The 17259-nt window shown below is 38.2% G+C and overlaps 1 protein-coding gene across 2 annotated transcripts; it reads left to right on the top strand.

The window, feature by feature from the left end:
- Positions 1-314: 314 nt before the first annotated feature.
- Positions 315-12805, top strand: DNAJC12 (DnaJ heat shock protein family (Hsp40) member C12). 2 transcript variants are annotated; one of them, XM_054832099.1, is made up of 5 exons: positions 315-2471; positions 5104-5182; positions 7515-7654; positions 8983-9085; positions 10939-12805. In XM_054832099.1, exons 1-5 carry the CDS (start codon positions 2394-2396, stop codon positions 11031-11033), a joined length of 495 nt encoding a protein of 164 aa, XP_054688074.1. In that variant the 5' UTR covers positions 315-2393; the 3' UTR covers positions 11034-12805. The 2 variants fall into 2 exon arrangements, with proteins under 2 accessions (XP_054688074.1, XP_054688073.1); XM_054832098.1 differs by having other exon boundaries at positions 8884-9085.
- The last annotated feature ends 4454 nt before the right edge of the window (positions 12806-17259 follow it).

The following is a 17259-nucleotide window of genomic DNA, read 5'->3' as shown; positions in this document are numbered from 1 at the left end:
ACAAATATGAGATTTCCTCACTTTGAGTACTGTATGTACATTCTGAGCAACACTAACCAAAACATGTGTAGACACATAAGCTATGCCTTCTCCTGCGCTGTGACTCTCTTTCAAATAAAGTTTACGTCCTGAAGGCAGTCTTTACTTTTTCTGCATATTATATACAGGTTCTCTTGTCCTCCTTTTTTTGCTGATGCTTTGCTCTGTGAGTTGCCCCACCAAAGTCAGCAGAAGCAGTGAAAGCCTGAGGTATTATTCAGTATCAGTATTTTGTGTCCTCCACATGCAAACCTTCAGTTTGTGCTATGGGACCCCTTGTGCCCCAGGCACTGGGAATCTCGGGACACGCACGCACGCACGTACGTATGGTCGCTGCTGCAGTTTGGATCAAAGCCCTTGTTTATGTGGTCTGAACAGACAAGGGTATAGATAGGACCAAGGCTTCAGCGAGCAAATTTGCTGCGAACAAGCAGCTTGGAAGTCTCAGGGTTTTGTCGTCTGAAGCCGGTTCTTGGACCTGCACTTCACCCTGCAGCACAGAAATAACCACTAAAAGCTGGAGGGAAAAAGGGTTAAAGAGCCTTCCCTTTCACCTTACGCAAATAGGCAAGAAATACTTGGACAAGAATGATATGTCAGGAGTGCTGTTGGGAAGAGGAACAGTTGTTTGTTTTTTATCCTCCCCCAAAGTACAATCTATTTAAATATTTACATGATCTCTTGCTAAAAGGCTTTCTTTTCTTTCCTATACTTTCCTGGTTTATTATTAAGTTATGAGTGGGGGAGAGGGAGAGATTTGTAATTGCTAATTCTTCCACTTTGTTGAAAAAGCATATCGTTTTATTTACTCACAGAAATATGGTGGTAGTGTTTTCTAACAGATTTAAATGATTTCACTCAGGCTTGTGCTTTGCGGTTTAATATTATTGCTTTCCTCTTTTCATGTACTTTATGTATTTTATAATCTTAATAGGCTATCTGAACACACAGTAAAAATAGGAAATTTCAGATAATACAACCTTGAAGAGAAAGCAGTGGAAGAGTAATGTTATATGTAATTTCAGAAGATTAATATAGATAATAAAGCAGTCATAAATGCAGGAATTACATATTCAGCGTTTTATAAACAGTTCTGAATGGCCACTAGGTCCTTCACTGATTAACACACACCTGTTCTAGTCTTGGTCACAGCCTGTGTATCTGTTCTGCGTAGACTCTCCTACTATGTCACTGCATCTAAAACTGTGTAACTATTCAAGGCATCTATTCGTAAGTGTTAGTTTAAAGGATCAGCAATATTTAATGACACGAAACATCTTGGATTACAAAGCTTTTGCAGGGATGGGAAAAGTAAAAATAGAGCTCCTTAGGGTCCAGGGGACAGACTTCAGCAAGTGGTTAGTATTACACCTAGGAAGTCATCTTTTTAAATCAATAGATCATAGGAGACACTGCAGTTTAACATGTCTGTAGTCTTTGTTGGACTGAGGCCTTGATCATAAATCACAGTTCAAAATTAAAGGAATTTCACTTCAATGTAAAATGAATTTTACAAGGAATGTGTTTTGCACACAATACAGACCTTCAAGACACAATTTGAAAGTAATTTAGCATGAGAAAGAGTCTCTATTTCATTTTAGAGTAGACAGTATTTCATGTTGTCTTTTCATGGACTTAATTTTAGACATGCAACTGATGTACAAGACGAGCTGTTTGTTTTTGAAGAGTAGTATGTATGTACCCTAGGTAGCCTTCAAAAAGTAAAGATTCCCCCCCTTTTGTTGAAGTGACTGACAGAACTCTGAGAGGCTTTGGCAAGGTTGGTACTTCGTTCTCAAAAGTTTGCAGCTCTGTTATTTTGGAAGTAATCCTTACTCTTCTATAATTACCCATATAATCCCCTTGTCAAAGACTGTGGCAAAAGTGGCAATTAAAAATTAAGCAGAAAATATATTTTAGTGTATGTAGGCTCAGGTGCAGGAAAGCCTTTAAGTATGTGCCTGATTTTAAGTGGCTATACAGCGATGGTGTGATCTAAATCTCAAATACAGCTAGATTTTAGTTAGTATCCAGAACACTCTTCTATCTGGACGAGACCCCCCCCAGTTTAATGTTGAAGTGCCTTTGGGCACTACAAATCCCAGGAAGCATTGCCATTAGCAGCTTTGTGCAACCGGATTGGCATCCTGCAGGGACCAATGGCAGGCAGAGAATTCAAGAAAATTCATGTGTGTCAGCTGCCAGTATTAAAAAGCACTGGAGAGAGCTGTAGACCTGAGTGGAAATTCCCTGTTTCCCTGGGCTGCTTTGAAACCTTTGTGTGAGCTTTGTATCGATACTCTATTTTACACCCTCTGTGCCTTGGCTTGAAAAAGCCCGCTGGACTAGTCCAGATGGATGCAATTCTGAACTGCAGACCAGATGACTTGGACGATTACTACAACTTGCTAGGATGCGATGAACTATCTACGGTAAGAGCCTTCCCTGCCTCCCTCCAGGTTAATAACATTTTGAATGTGCTTGTCTGTTTATAGGGGGGATTTGAAGTTGTTTATCTCCACAGGCAGGACTATTTGAAATGCATTGTGAACCTTCTTTCTTGCCACTTATCTTTCAGTATCTCCCTTTGCAAAGCTTAATTTTCTGATCCGTATACCGACGTTAAGATCTTAGAATAAGGCTTATACCAGAAGTGTCTTATAAAACAAGATCGAGTTTATATAGATAATGGTTTATTCATTAGTTTAGTTCAACATGTGATACAGTTATGAATCATGAGCCAACTGCATCAATTTGACAACATCCAAATAATATTTTTAATATATTTTCAGATTTAAAAAATGAAAAAAGGTATTTATATGCAAGTAATACAATGAATGTTCATAGTTGTAGGTCACTGATAATGCTATTGAGTTTCTCAGGCTTTATACATATTTGTTAATTTTTTAAAAACTGTATTCATTGGTTGAGAGGGAAAAAAAATACCTCTTTCATTCATATTAATGATTTTTAAATGCTAACTTTAATGACATTCGAATACTAGTTTTATTAATTTGTTTTGGTGGCAGATACATGCTTTAGAATGAGATCTAGCTAAGCAATTTTTGAATTATTTGTAGCTAAAACAACAAATGTTCTTCTTCCTAAAGGTGTCCACATAACATTTTTTGGATATTCTCAGTTTTTATATTAACCAGACGTGTGTCTCGATCTTAATAAAGCAGTTTTAATTATTCTGCTGTAATGACGGATGTATTCAGTGTGGATAAAAGCTGTATTTTGCTCAGTAAATTTAAAGTTAGCATCTTCGATCTGTTACGGAAGGCAATTTAAAGCTTTTCCTGAGATAACACCTAAAAAGTCCTCCCAGCAGAGGGCGGTGTTAAAGTTTCAATGTAGGCTTCTTTCCCAGATGCTAGTTCTCATTTTCTACCTCACGCTAATTCCTTAAGGGCTTAGCAATTCATGAATAGCTCAAGTACATATGATAATGATTTTTCAAATTGGTTAAAAATGAAATTAAAAAGATGGAATAAATGCCAATAGGTCCTGAAAAACAACCTGCCAAGTATTGTTGAGAGAAGCAGCAGATGTTGCTAGATTGTTTTTGATGTGGGAGTAGAAACACAGATCCCAAGTTGACAGAGTACCGTGATTGCCTTCTCTCAGGATGGTACCCACAACTACTTTGAACATTTAACAGAAATTTGAAGCATTACGGGTGTTTTGCAATCACAATACTTTGTATATGCAGCAGCACAGGCTTCTTTAGGCGTATACAGCACATTCTCAGCTGCAGTACTTTCAGCTAAGGTGCTGAATATTCTGGTCTTGATCTGACCGCGTTAAATTTAAGCACAAATAGTCTCAATTTCTACAGATTTTCCCCTGTATCCAAGTAAATACCCATGGTCATTCTTGGCTTCTTGTAGAACTGAGCTCATGGACACCTAGTTCATCTTCAGACTTGAGAGGAAGAGGGGAGATTTAATCTATATCCTTCTTCCAGGAACAGTGTTATTCATATGTAGTGGGTATTGAACACCTTTCTTGGTAAAACATATCACTGGATATTTTATATAAATTTCATATATTTTGTATAAACTTCTTATAAACTTTTCCTTCTACCGTTGGTTTTTTTTTTTTAAACGGAAGACTTCCACACTACCCCTCTGCTACTGTACATATCTTAAGTTTAAAGTTCCCCTTTAAATAACTAAGTTTTAGAGATGGTAGCTAGCTATATAGTAACCAGTTTCAACAAGTTCTCTGTAAAATGTATATATTTTTAAGTGTCTTACCACTGGAATTATACCACTTTGTATCTGTCCCTCTGGAAGAAGTTACTGAGAAGAAGAGCAGAAAGTGTAGAATTCTTAAAATACTACTGTAGACCACATTTTTCCCAGCGTAATACAAGAAAATTTGGCCAGCTAGTTGAGTGAACTGTAATTTTATTCTTTATGGTACAATAAACTGTGTGAGAACTTGTAATTAACTAATAAACCAATACATGCCAATATTCTAATATTGATTATAAATTTTTTCTATTCCAAGCCAACCTTTTTGTGCAGCAAATTAACTTGAGAGGAAGAATGTGAACTGCTAGTTATCTAGCTTTGTGGTATCCAAGATGGAAAGTCATGTGGTACTGGCTAAATTTCCTATGTAGAGAAAGCCACCCAACCCCACAATCGATCTTCAACAACACAGAAGGTCTTTGCTTCCTGCAATGAGACTTGATTAAACAAAGCGAGGAGCAACTGAAGCGATGCATTTTGCCTACGTGATCAAATATGAGGAAAGGGTTTTGCACACATGGTCTTTACACATTTTTTCTTAGAGCCAACTTGCCTTATCGGATCACTGAGCTTCACAAAAACAAGAATAAGGATAAGTGCATGGAAAATGAAATTAAACAAGCAGTGTCACTGACAGATGATTGTTGTTATCTATTTTGCTTGTACTAAAGCTTGTAAAAATGACTAGGAAAAATCTTTCAGCATTCTTCATTGTTCCTCCCAACCCCTTTCAAAAAGCAAATTTGAAAATCTTTTCTCTGTGTATGTATTTACTCACTTTAAATCTTGACATTCTGTTTAGGTTGAACAAATTCTTGCAGAATTTAAGATTAAAGCTCTTGAATGTCATCCTGACAAACATCCTGGAAACCCCAAGGCAGGTATGTATTCTTCTCTGTTTAAAAACAATCTAAGTTTTTCTTATGTTAACATCACTAAGATATTAAATTCAGCCTTAAAGCTTTATTAAATATTCTTTTCCCCCAATATATTTTATTTTTTCCGTAGGACTTTCAATTTTTTTTTTTCTTTCTATGGTAGAATATCTTTTAATCCAGAAATTTTTTATGGAGTATATCCCTTTCTAGACCTATGAAGTTGGCCTGCTTCCATGCTCAGTGGCATTCAAGTGCCATACTTGCGTCAACTAGTTAATTTGCTTCCACGAACAAGCCCATCAGGAACACATTAAATGTACTTTAGTTTCTTTTAATGTAATTTAATCACTGGAAATAAAGAGAAGCCAGCATCACATGAGTAGCCATCTGTTTGCAGAATAGCAGCTAACATTTGCGTTTATGAAAGCATGCAGTTCATCGTACCTGTGACAGCTAAGCAGCACCTGAGTTATTTGGAGACAGTCTTAGCCATTCATAACCACAAGGTAGCTCTAACCAGTGCTCCCTGCTGTCTGAATAGTTTATATTCTTATAATAAAGGTTGTTGTGATCATAGTTATGGTCCCCACCAAAAATCTGTCGTAGAATAATTAAATATGCTTCTCATTTTGATTAATGCACAATGCTTTTCCTTTGAATTCTTCCTTTTAGTTTAATTACAAACTGAACAATGTAAGCATAAACTGAACACCATAGCCTACCTACTTGTGAGAGTTTGACCTCAACCACGCCCTCCCCTGAGATAGCAGAGCTGGGAGTAGAGCGCAGAGCTCTCAGCAGGGCTTGGCTTTCCCGACTGGTGTGCCATCCTAGCCTAGTATCAGAGAGTTGGCAAGGTGGGGTTAAAAGGTGAAATAGGTGGGATCTTTCACTTGGAGATTCCCTGACAAGGAACCCCCTCAGACTTGGTGTTTGAGAGACCAAAGGGATAGCCCGTACCCTATGACATCTGCTCAGCAAGAGCTGAGAGGAAGGGGGGGGGGTATTTGTTTTTTGTGATCTTTGTCTCCTGGAGCAACTGCTTCCCAGGAAGTGGCCGGACATCGCCTGCTACTGGGAAGTAGAGAATAAATCTTGTGTTTTTCCTTTGTTTCTGCACACAGCCTTTTGCTTTATTAAACTGCATTTATCTTGACCCATGAGGTTTTTTTCGCATCTTATTTTTCTCTCCTCCCTGTCCTGCTGAGAAGTGGAGTGATAGAGCAGCTTGGCGGGCACCTGGTGTCCAGCCAGGCCACCACATGTCAAAAAGGAGGCCAACTGCCGAATGTTGGAGCAGTTTTGTTTGTCAAGAAGAAATATTTTATGCTCCATTTACCTGAGCATGCTCTATTTACTTTAAATGCCTTTTTACAGTACTGGTGAAAGTTTACTTTTTTTTATTTCATCAGCTTAAAGCTCAATAAAGAGTAATTAAAGTAGGCTTTTTATTTGTTGAAAACTAATGACACTAGAAAAAGGAAACCTAATAGAATGGCCCTCTCAACCTGTTGTTTGTTGTTTGATTTATGGTTATCAATTTTGGTTAGTGTTTGAGCTTAGTGTATTTCAAAAGAAATCTCTCCAATTTGTAAACTGGAATAAATGAATAACAACAACAACAGATCAGTGTAACATAGGTGACTCATAGATAAAATCTAAATCTTTATGACCCTTCTACAAATAGTAACATGCAGCTGCACCCTTAGTAACCACTTAATGAAAATTACCCTGTAGGGAAAAATAAGAGCTCTCATTCATGCAGTCTGGTATTCAAGATAACATTTTAGCATATGTAGAAAGCATACCTAATAAAATGCACAAGTTAGTTAATTTCAACTGCATTTAGATTCCTCTTCTTGCTTGTCAGTTTTTGCTTGTCTTTTTTTTTTTTTCCCCCACTCACGTTTTCTTGGTGTTGTGCTTTGCTCTGACTTCTGTGCTGCTGTGGATGTGTGTTCCTTCTAAGCATTATTACTCTGATTTCCCTTTTTAAGGTTGTCTGCAGGGGGGGTGACTCATGCCTTTTGCCTGCTGTACTCTGTACGTTTCTCTGAACTTAAAGTTAGGAGATTTTTGAAGCCTGTAGACAAATGACCTTTTTAGTCCTCATTTGAAAAGGATGTCAGTTGTCCACCGAAGGTGCTATCATCCTAAAGCCACCTAAAACTTTGCAAAGCCGTAAGCTGAACAATCACACACCTTTGTCACTTGGCTCTCCGGTCTCCTCAACTCTGTTTGCTCTAAGCCATTGCTGGCAGCTCCCCTTTCACATCTGAATTAATTTCTTTGAAAACAAATATTTGCTTTAGTAACTTTTTGGTTTGTGTTCTAGTGGAGAATTTCCAGAAGCTGCAGCAAGCTAAGGAGATTCTTACTAATGAAGAGAGTCGAGCACGTTACGATTACTGGCGACGAAGCAAAATTACCATTCCGTTCCAGCAGTGGGAGGCTCTGAGCAATTCTGTGAAAACGGTTGGCGTTATCTAAGTTTGGGCTTTGGGAGGGAGAGGGGCTAGGATTGGTCCAAAGACAACGTTGCAGTGAGTGAGGTGATGAGTTACATACACCACTTCTGCTGCGGTAGTGGGTTTTGGGGATAGGAACAGTGCAGAGTGATTCCTGCACTAAGGAGGTGAAGGAAATTACAGAAAAATTTGAAGGCTATAGAAGCCCATGCACAGAGGGGTTTAGGCTAGTAGTTTTAGAGTGATTTTATCAAGTTGCTGCTTTTATGTGCATTATATGAAGTTTAAGTAACTTCAGGCCTGTTTTCAAATGCTTCAGTACACTTTGCTTTTGTAGGAACCTTTTATTTATTTTCAAAGCTAGGATCTTTGTATAATATATTCTCCTTTGGCTTATCATGCTATCTGATTAAATAAAGAGCTCACTGAAAAATTCAGAAGGTAGGTTCCTTGGAACCCTGGGCTTCGCACAGGTCTTTGGAGGGTCCCTGATAGGCTAGTGGGGTGATTTGTGACAGACACATCTTCTGAGGGTTGTTTTCCCTCCTGATTTTGCTAGTGAGATAATTTGGTAGTATGTTCCTAGTGGATCCTAATTCTATAATGTTTGGTGTTGGTTGGTTTTTTTTTGTTCTGCGTTATTAGGGTGAAAGATAGTTGCAAATGTGCATGGTCAGATTTTAAGGCAGGTGAATAAATGTTTCCCTTGCCAATTCTGCCTGCCTCAATTCTGCTTAGGAGAGAAATTTGAAATTTGAGAGCCTCTTCAACTAAAGCATTATGGCTGAGCTTAAATGTTTGCTGGAAGTATCCCATCAACCTTAGCTCAGTTTCAAACAGAAATCATCCCACAGACATTAACAGTAAAGCTTTCCAAATTGTCCTGCTTTCAAAGGGCACCTTGAAGTCAAAGACAGCTTTGGAAAGGGACATTTTCTAAGTCACTCAAGCCTTCTCACAAAAGTATCAGAAGTCATGACAGAAGAAACTGGACAAAAGACCCTTACAATTATTTGATGAATTTGTACATTCTGTTCTTCATCCCCACCTGACATAAACGTTCCTCTCAAATGCTCTTTGCAATATGAAACCCTGCTTTCCCCTATCCTACTGAGCTGCAAGCTTCTAATATGTGCTTTGCTTAACGATTTATTACAATAATAAAAGAGAAGTTCATTAAAAATCTTTTAAAGCATAGGAATTAGTTCTTTATTTGTTATTTTTGCATTTCTTTAGTCAATGCACTGGGCTGTCCAAAGTAAGAAGGACCAAATGCTGGAAGCTCCTGACTTGAATAATACCAACAACATAACTAATGAGATTTGGACCCAACAGACTGAAAACAATGAAGACGGATTGTCAGATGGGAACAGGGAGCAAGAAGATGTTGCAATTCCTGATGTGAAACCGCAGCCTTCAAAGAATCCAGACTCCCCGAGTAAGTGAAACCAGCAGTTACAGAAAATTGCAGTACCCAGGGATTGGCCTGAAATGGAGGCTTTTAGTCATGAGAAATTCTTCTCCAGAATAATATGTTTAACTGGTAGCTTTTTTAATGTGGTTTTGGGTTGGTGTTTTGTTTGGGGGTTTATGTTGTTTATTATTTATTTGATTTTGAAGCTTTCAGACCTTTCTTCTTCCCTAACCCGTGTTTGCTTGCTTGTTTGCTAGTAAAACCAAAAACTGGAGAAGAAAAAAAAGAAGTTCTAAAACCAAAATGGAAAGTTCAGTTTAGCTGCTATGTCAAAATAAAAAAAAAGGCAATTATTTTCAGTGTGGTTTTTTTTTTAAATAACTTTTAAAGATGCTAAATAAAATATTCAGGTATTGTTTTTGTTTGGTTTTTTTTTTATCCAGCATTCAGTACTTATGCACAGTTTGCATCTGATGAGTTCATGAGAACTAAAAATTGAGACTTGGAGGCTTCTTTTGTATTTGAACAGGTCTTTTAAAAAATAGTGCACGCACCACAATAAATATGTGTTTCAAAGCTGTCATCTGGCCATTTAGTATCTCCTGTCTGTTGTTTAGGTTAATATGCCTGAATCAAAGTTTACTTACCACAACAGTCACCCTCTGTTCTGCTTGGTCCTTCAGGAGTTTTATAATCTTAGGCTTATATTATCAGAGAACTATTATTAAACAAAGTCCTGTCATTTTTTCCCAGCTTGATCAAACAGGAAATTAAGTTGAACTGTGAGGGTAGCAAAACCTAATTTAATCCCAAACATTTGTGGAATGCAGAAAATAGATAAGAAAATTCTACAAATATATGTGAGGCATAAGTGAAAATTTTATATTTTAAAAATATGCTTTATAACATTATACTATTTTATATTTATTTGGTAATTAAATAACAGTGTATCCTTTCATAGTAACATTTCAAAGTACAGAAAACATCCCCTTCTTCCTTGTAACAGTGAGCTTTCTTTGCAGGTATCTTCTTTCTCATATTTTTTGAAGTTTTAATCTAATTTCCATAGATTTGAATGGGAAAAAAAATCAAACCCATCAAATGTCTACTTAATTTATCCAGTGGGCATTTATTTATATTAATCAATGTTAATGTTAGAATCTGTTTATTTGACAGAGCCTGTATGCACTTCAGTGTTCATACTTGATGTTAGGATGTTGAAAATGCTTTCGTTTTGGTCCAGGAAAATTTATTATATTGGATTCCACTTTTAAACTGGGATATTTTCAGTTCCTTTCTGCTGGTCTGTAAGAATTATGGACTACAACTCCATGTAGCTATTTCAGCCTGAATAAGAGATTGTAACACTAAGTTTGGTGTGATAGGTTTCAGCTTCCTGATATAAGATCCCATTTTAGTATTAACAGCCCATAGATCATAAAAACATAGTGCAGGGTCTGAAAAACTCCCTTACTCCCTTGTGCGTGGAAAGGGCCATCTGTACCTTCCCTCCATGCTGCTGCCTTTCATGTACTTAGGGATTTATCGCGTCACCCTCTCTCTCTTCTTCTTTACACTAAGCAAATGCAATTTGTTCAGTTTTTCTTTTAAGTCCTATTTTCTGGACTGCCATCATCCCTCCTGTTCTCCTTTGGACTCTTCCCAGCTGACAGATATCTTGAAGTTTGGTGTTTGCTTGAGTTCTTGTTCAAACGGTGCCAAGAATACAGAGGCTGTCCCTGCTAGTCGAGAGCACTGGAAATGACCAATCTTTTACATACCTTTTCGGGGGGAAGATTATAAAGTATTATTTCAGACAACTTAAATTATTATAAATATGTATAAAACTACTTGCCTTTCTCCTTTTTTCCCCTCAGGATTTTCAGAGGCAAATTACTGGCACCTGCGTTTCCGCTGGTCAGGGGATGCTCCATCAGAGCTTCTAAGGAAATTCAGAAACTATGAGATCTAAAATGCAAAATACGCAAGAGCGTGAGATCATCTGTTCAACGATTCAGCACTTTTTTTTTTTTGTCAGCAGTTATAAGTTATTTGGATTTTGTATTCATTCATTGTGATGTGAAAGTTGTTTGAATAAATGTCTTAATACAGATTTGTTAACACACGTGCTGTGAGCATTACAGATGGAGGTCTTTTTGTTTAATAAACAAACTTTAATAAGCAAAGCCTTTTTCAGTATTAACATAAAGTGATTTTGTGAAGTTATCTGACAGCTTATATATTGTTTCTTGTATTCTTAAGTATTGTGTAGTGAATAATGTTTTTCTCAATACTGTGCTGTTATAAAGTATATGCTCTTGGTAGAACCAAAAGTCAATGTTAGACTCCAGCATATCATCCTATTTAGTGATGATCTTCCAAAAGCTATATGACAATGAACTAAGCAAACTGTGCTTATTTGTAAACTATATGTACTCTGGTTCACTTCTCCATTTCATTGTACTTACTGTAGTGATTTATAATGCATGCATGCACAATACTATTACGAACTTAACTTATTGGAGAATTGTGATCTTATGATATAGATGAAATAAGAACCTGCTTATTATTCAATAAGGCCACTGTGATATATCAAGCACTATTAAAAATCACTTGTTTTCTATCTCAACAAGTATACTTTTTGTACCAGCTATTTATTTTGGAAGGGAGTTCCAGAACTTCACTTCTCCAGTTAGCAACTTTCTTCTTCTTCAGATTTATTGGTGGACAGCTGATACCCCTTCTATGTGTGCCAGCATTGTACTGTGGCTTACCAGTCATTTCCCTCTGCTCTGGCCTGGTAGGCAGGGTCTTATCTGGGTTTTGTATGGTGAGGAACGAAGAATCGGGCCAGTCAGCAATAATATGTACAAAATCTCACATGAAAGGTTTTTTGATATTTTGGGCAATTTTTCAAATTCTACACTCACTGTGTTTATTTTGCATTTGCTTTCTTCTTTGTAAACCTGACTAACGTGTCAGGTATTGACATTGTGGTTTTGTGCAGACAGGTCATTCCATCAGCAACAAATAAAACTGCATGCATAGGGAAAGGAGTTGCTTTCATTTTTTAAATTGAAATCTTCCACCCACCATAGAGTTCCCTTTTGAATTTCTTGTTATTCGTGCCCTCAGTGGGTAAAAACCTAAGGGCAGTCCAGTTATGAATCCCGGGCATCTCCATGGAAAGTCTAATCTGAACGCTACAGTCTTCTCCTGACATGGAAGCAGTATGACAATGTCTGCTTCTCCCCGGAGCGGCATGTTTGGGTCTGCTGTGCAGGGCTATGATGTGCTGACTGACCTACTGTTCTTCTCCTGTTTGTTGCCTATTTGCTATAAATTGTAACACAAGTGCCTGCCCACGGATCCCTGATAATACATATATCTTATTAACCTCATTAGTATTTTTATTCTGGTGCCTGTTGTCTTTACAGGGGCTGATGCCAGTGTTAATGCTAGTTGTGTTTGTACCAGTTTATAAACTCTTAGAGTACTGGTGTTCTGCTGATACAGCTACATTGATCCTAGATTTGATGGCAATAGCTAGTTTTGCGGCACATCATCCTGCTTATCCAAAATCTTTTCTTTTTATTCTACGTGTTTTTCCTTTGCATGTTTTGCAGCTGAAAACATTATAGAGATGAGATTAATAATTCTCTGTAATATCTGCTAAATGTAATTACAAATTTTCTTCTAGTACATATATTGCTTTCCTTTATATAAAGGTATTTGCTCAAGAAAGACTTTCAGTCTGCTTTATGGGGAGGGACTTTAAAGAATGTCAGACAGTAGTAACAGAAGAAACTCTAGTTCATGTGAAGGATACAAAGTAATAGGGCCCAATCTTTTTCTCTTTAACAAAAGATGGAAATGCAACCAGCTGGAGTACTTTGAATGGGGTGGCAGCTCACATTCTCATCTCCTTGTTTCACTTGCTTGTAAAGGTAGAAGGGGGTAGATTGGATGGATGATTTAGCACCTAACCAGCTGGTTTCCCTTGAGAAGTGAGTATACAATATACTTTCGAACAGCAAACTCATTTTTCACGTCATTAGAACTGATGTCATTATTAGCTAACTATTACATGGTTGTTTTGGCAAAGCACCTCTAGATATTTGTTCTGGATGAATAATTGCAGCTATTTGGAAGACCCTTAGCCCAGCGAAAGCTGATGGCAAAACTTGCATTTTGCAACATACCTACTAGAGATCAGTAGCATTTGCATTTGCCCTAGTGAAGGGGGCAGATTATTAACTGGTGCTCTAGTACGCCGATACAGACTTTGTTTCTATTTATGTATAGGTTTAACTTGAAATGGTCCAATTTTCTGTATTTCTCAAATAGAGTTGAATTAACCTAGTCCTGGCAGAGCAAACCCAGAGGTACTGGAAAGCAAGAGGAAGCTGTGCAGCCTGTTTTGCTTTTGGGACAGCATTGGTGGGACCTGACCTCTTGGCCAGTAGGAACAGTTAACTGGAATAAATGGGCAGCCCTCTTCTCCCTCACGATAGAAAAGAAAGAAGTAAGCACCTGACAAATTACTGAGTGTTAGATCATTCAGGGCCCACCCCCAAAGCATAAACTGCTTATCTTTTTTTTAAAAAAAGATAGTATTTCCAGAAGTATTTTTGCTAATAGCATGAAAAGATCCAGCCAATGTCCCACATGACATTATCCACTATAACGTGGTGCCTTGGCCTCTACACTGGTAAGCACATAACATACTTGACGTGCTTAAATATTAATTGGAGCAGGGGTTGTAAGGTGGATCTCTCAAGCTCTGTGAAGCTGTGATTAAGAGACAATAGAATCAGGCATACATGGTTTTTCAGTGGCCAACAGAGAACTTACCTTTCTTTGCAAAGTGGAAACAGCTGCAAAAGGACAGTTGTGGGATGGGGAACAACAGCCCCAGATACTATATATTAGAATGAGGGTCTGTGAATCTATGTTGAGGGAGGGAGTAGTTACCTGTGAGGGGTGGTGAGGTCCCATTATTCTTCTTGAGCCCTTCCTGTGAGTTGTTCAGGTAGGTAACAAAGGGTCCCAAACCTTCTGGGTATCTGAGGGACTGATTTGATGTGTGCTTCCACTGCACAGTGACTGAGCATTGCTATGCTTGAGTGCTTTGTTAGCTATAGCTCTAAATTACTTTGCTTAGTTTAGTATGAAAATGAATAGACCTGTGAAGTGAGCCTAGATCTTCTGGGGTATAGTCAAAAGTATTGATTAAACTTGACCATTACTGAACTTGTGAAGGTTGGTGAAAGTTATGAGATAGCAGATGGGGGTGCAGGTGGATGATGATAGTAAGATATAGAGAATAGGGCATGTGTTTCAGAGACCTAGAAACTGTGTTTCTAGGTCTCTGAAACTGTATCAATCAGTTTTGTAATACCAGAAATTAAACCACTATTTAGCCAGCTGCTTACAATGAAACTAAACAGCTCTGGGTGGTTCTTGAATTATATAAAACTAATGTCTTTGATTACTGCTGTCATGTCTGTTCTTGTGTAAATGCTGAATATATAAGATTGAGAATGTTCTAGTTCTTCACAAACTTCTTGTTTTGCCAGTGTTTGCCAAGTTGTTTTGCCAACATTTCCCAAGCGGCCATGTTAAAATTTTGATGAATACAGATAGTATATGACTTAAAATCTCAGGCTGAGTAATGCTGAATGATAGGTAGGGTTGTTTCCTGAATACTTGGTTTTTTCTTTGAAGGGGGGCGGGGGGGTGTTGAAAAAGGCAGTTCTATAATAGAAGCAAGTATCCTGATGATTAAAACAGATACTGGGTAGCTTTAATTTCCTGAGCATGAACGTTGCTATCTTACACTTTCATATCCTGAAATGAGAGAGAAGACTGCTGGGAAGTTAAGCAGTGAAGCTGTTGTAAAGCTGATGAAATTGCACAGCAAAAGATAAAGCAACTCAGTAAGTTGTCGGCCTCTGTCACTGTCAGATGGGGTGATGTTTATCAGTTAGTTTATGCTGGGTATTTTTATTGTAGCACAGTGAACATGCTCATCCTGCTGTTTTAAGAGTTGCCAAGCCTCCCCCTCCCCGATGGCAGGCACTGCATATGTTTGTTCTTTCATCTTCACTATATTAGTCTCTTCTCCCTCCCATGTTTAGCAAAGATGAGACTCCTCATGAGCTCTGTTTGTCTGGCTCTGAAGGGCTTGTGTCCAAGCTGTTACAGTGGTGGACAATATAGACTGGGAACCTCTCCACGTTTTAGGTCTATGATGGATTTCATAACCTGTCATAGGTGATGGATGCTGGAGGAAACAAATGTTCTTTCCTTTCTATTCCATCTTCACGGTGGTTTGCTCTTGTTCCCTTCTTCTGGTGGGGCAGTAAGAGAGAGAGGTTACTTCTAGAAAATGAAACTTGCTGCCAATGTTCGGAAGGTTTCCAATTTTCATGCGTGATGTGGTTCTCAATGCTTTGGACAAAATGAATTGCTTGCTGCTTTGTCAAAACTGCTTCTCTGAAAATATCAAAGGACTCTTGGAAGGAAAGGCAGACTGCTTTTCCAAGGAGATGCAATTTGACACTCCGGCATCAATCCTTACAGAAACTACATTTACTTTGTCAGGATTGTCAGAGCTGGTCCTTTACTAGCAGTTAATTTCCATGGACCCCCACAAATTTATGCTGGGTAGAGGACTGTCAGCTTCTCCTCTTTCTCATAAACAACTTTGTGTGAATGATATGGGGGGCAGCAGGAGAATGAGCAGAAAGGTCCAAAGGAGTAAGAATGTTCCAGCTGGTTGGGCCTGGGTACCTTTGGCGCTTTCCGCTACATGCGGTCCCCACCCTCAAAGGATCTGAGGATTTCCATGTCCCTCCTTGGCCTGCTGCTGCCAAAGGACTGGGCTGCTTGCTTCAGTATGGATAGCTGATGATAAAAAGGAGCCCGGACATCTTAAGTACCTCTCTGCTTAGCTGACTGGAGCTTAGCACCTTGATCCCTGAAGGTACTGTGCAGTGGGCCTGAGCCAGGTGTGGGGAGCAAAATTGCACCAAGTGGGAGAGATCTGGAACAGGACCACGTTGAGCCCATATGTACCTTTTGGAGTCTGGACTCCAGCGCACCAGATTCATCACTGCCTTGCTCTTTCTCATGCTTATAGCTGAGGTTTAAAAAGGGAAGCAGATCAGAACAGTAACACACTAATTCTTCGCTACAAAATGGAGATGAAAAGTGACAGGACTGAAGAAGAGAGCACTGTGTGTGGAATGCTAGTGCTGCTGATGTGTGTCTGTAGCTTCAGTAGCCTGTTTGGCAGTGCATCCTCACTTTCTTCTGTAACTACAAAAAAAATAACTGCAATTAAAACTGTATGGTTTGTCCACTTCAGTGCCTTGATGAGAATGCTTTCATAAATCTTGCTGGAGAAAAGGTTCACTGAATGCAAATATTTCTTTAAACAGAGGAGCTTTTTTGTTGCTTTTCTGACAGACTGGCCTCTTAAATTTTATATTGAAAAATAAAATAACCATGTCTTTTGGTATCGGTCATTTGACATTTCCATCCCCAGCAAAGTCCCAGTGAAAAGGACATCTTGAAGTTGCAAATTTCCTAATAAATATTTACTAGGTTGGTGCTTTGTCTTCAGATCTATTAAAGCAATGAAACATGTCTTTTGGAAATCAGACACTTAAAGTGGTCAGTAAAAAAACTTGGCAACTTCTTCAGTGGTGCAGTGGAAAAGAAGGACTTAATGCAAAGCTTGCCCACTGTGTTTAGTATTTTGACTCTTTTTATACTGTCTTTTTATTAGCTTGGAATGCTATCCAAACTGCATTATACAAAATAGAATTTCTCTCATCTGTTCCGGATTACGGGGTGGGTGGGATCTTCAAGTTATAAAAGAACAAAAAAGAGTTTAAATTCCTGACTGATTAAACAAAAATCAAGCCTTAGATGTGGAAAAGAAGTTATATTTTTTAATTTATCTGAAACATGCACACTCACTAAATTTTTTTTATATTTTGCAGAGTGACTAACATGCACTCTAAGCATACAATTTTAAGCTGCTATTAGAATACAAATATGCTAAGGTGAAAGCAGCGCATGTACTGCACTTTAGGACACTTAAGTCAGTACTCTAGAATTTAAAAACTGTCTCTTCTGCAGTATCTGAGATAAGATGTCTGATTCCAGTATCCCTTGGCAGGTACTTT

Source organism: Grus americana, chromosome 7 (genome assembly GCF_028858705.1).
Source record: "Grus americana isolate bGruAme1 chromosome 7, bGruAme1.mat, whole genome shotgun sequence".
Classification (NCBI taxonomy): Eukaryota; Metazoa; Chordata; class Aves; order Gruiformes; family Gruidae; genus Grus; species Grus americana.
The sequence above is the reverse complement of the archived record's forward strand: the minus strand, read 5'-3'. Positions and strand labels throughout refer to the sequence as shown.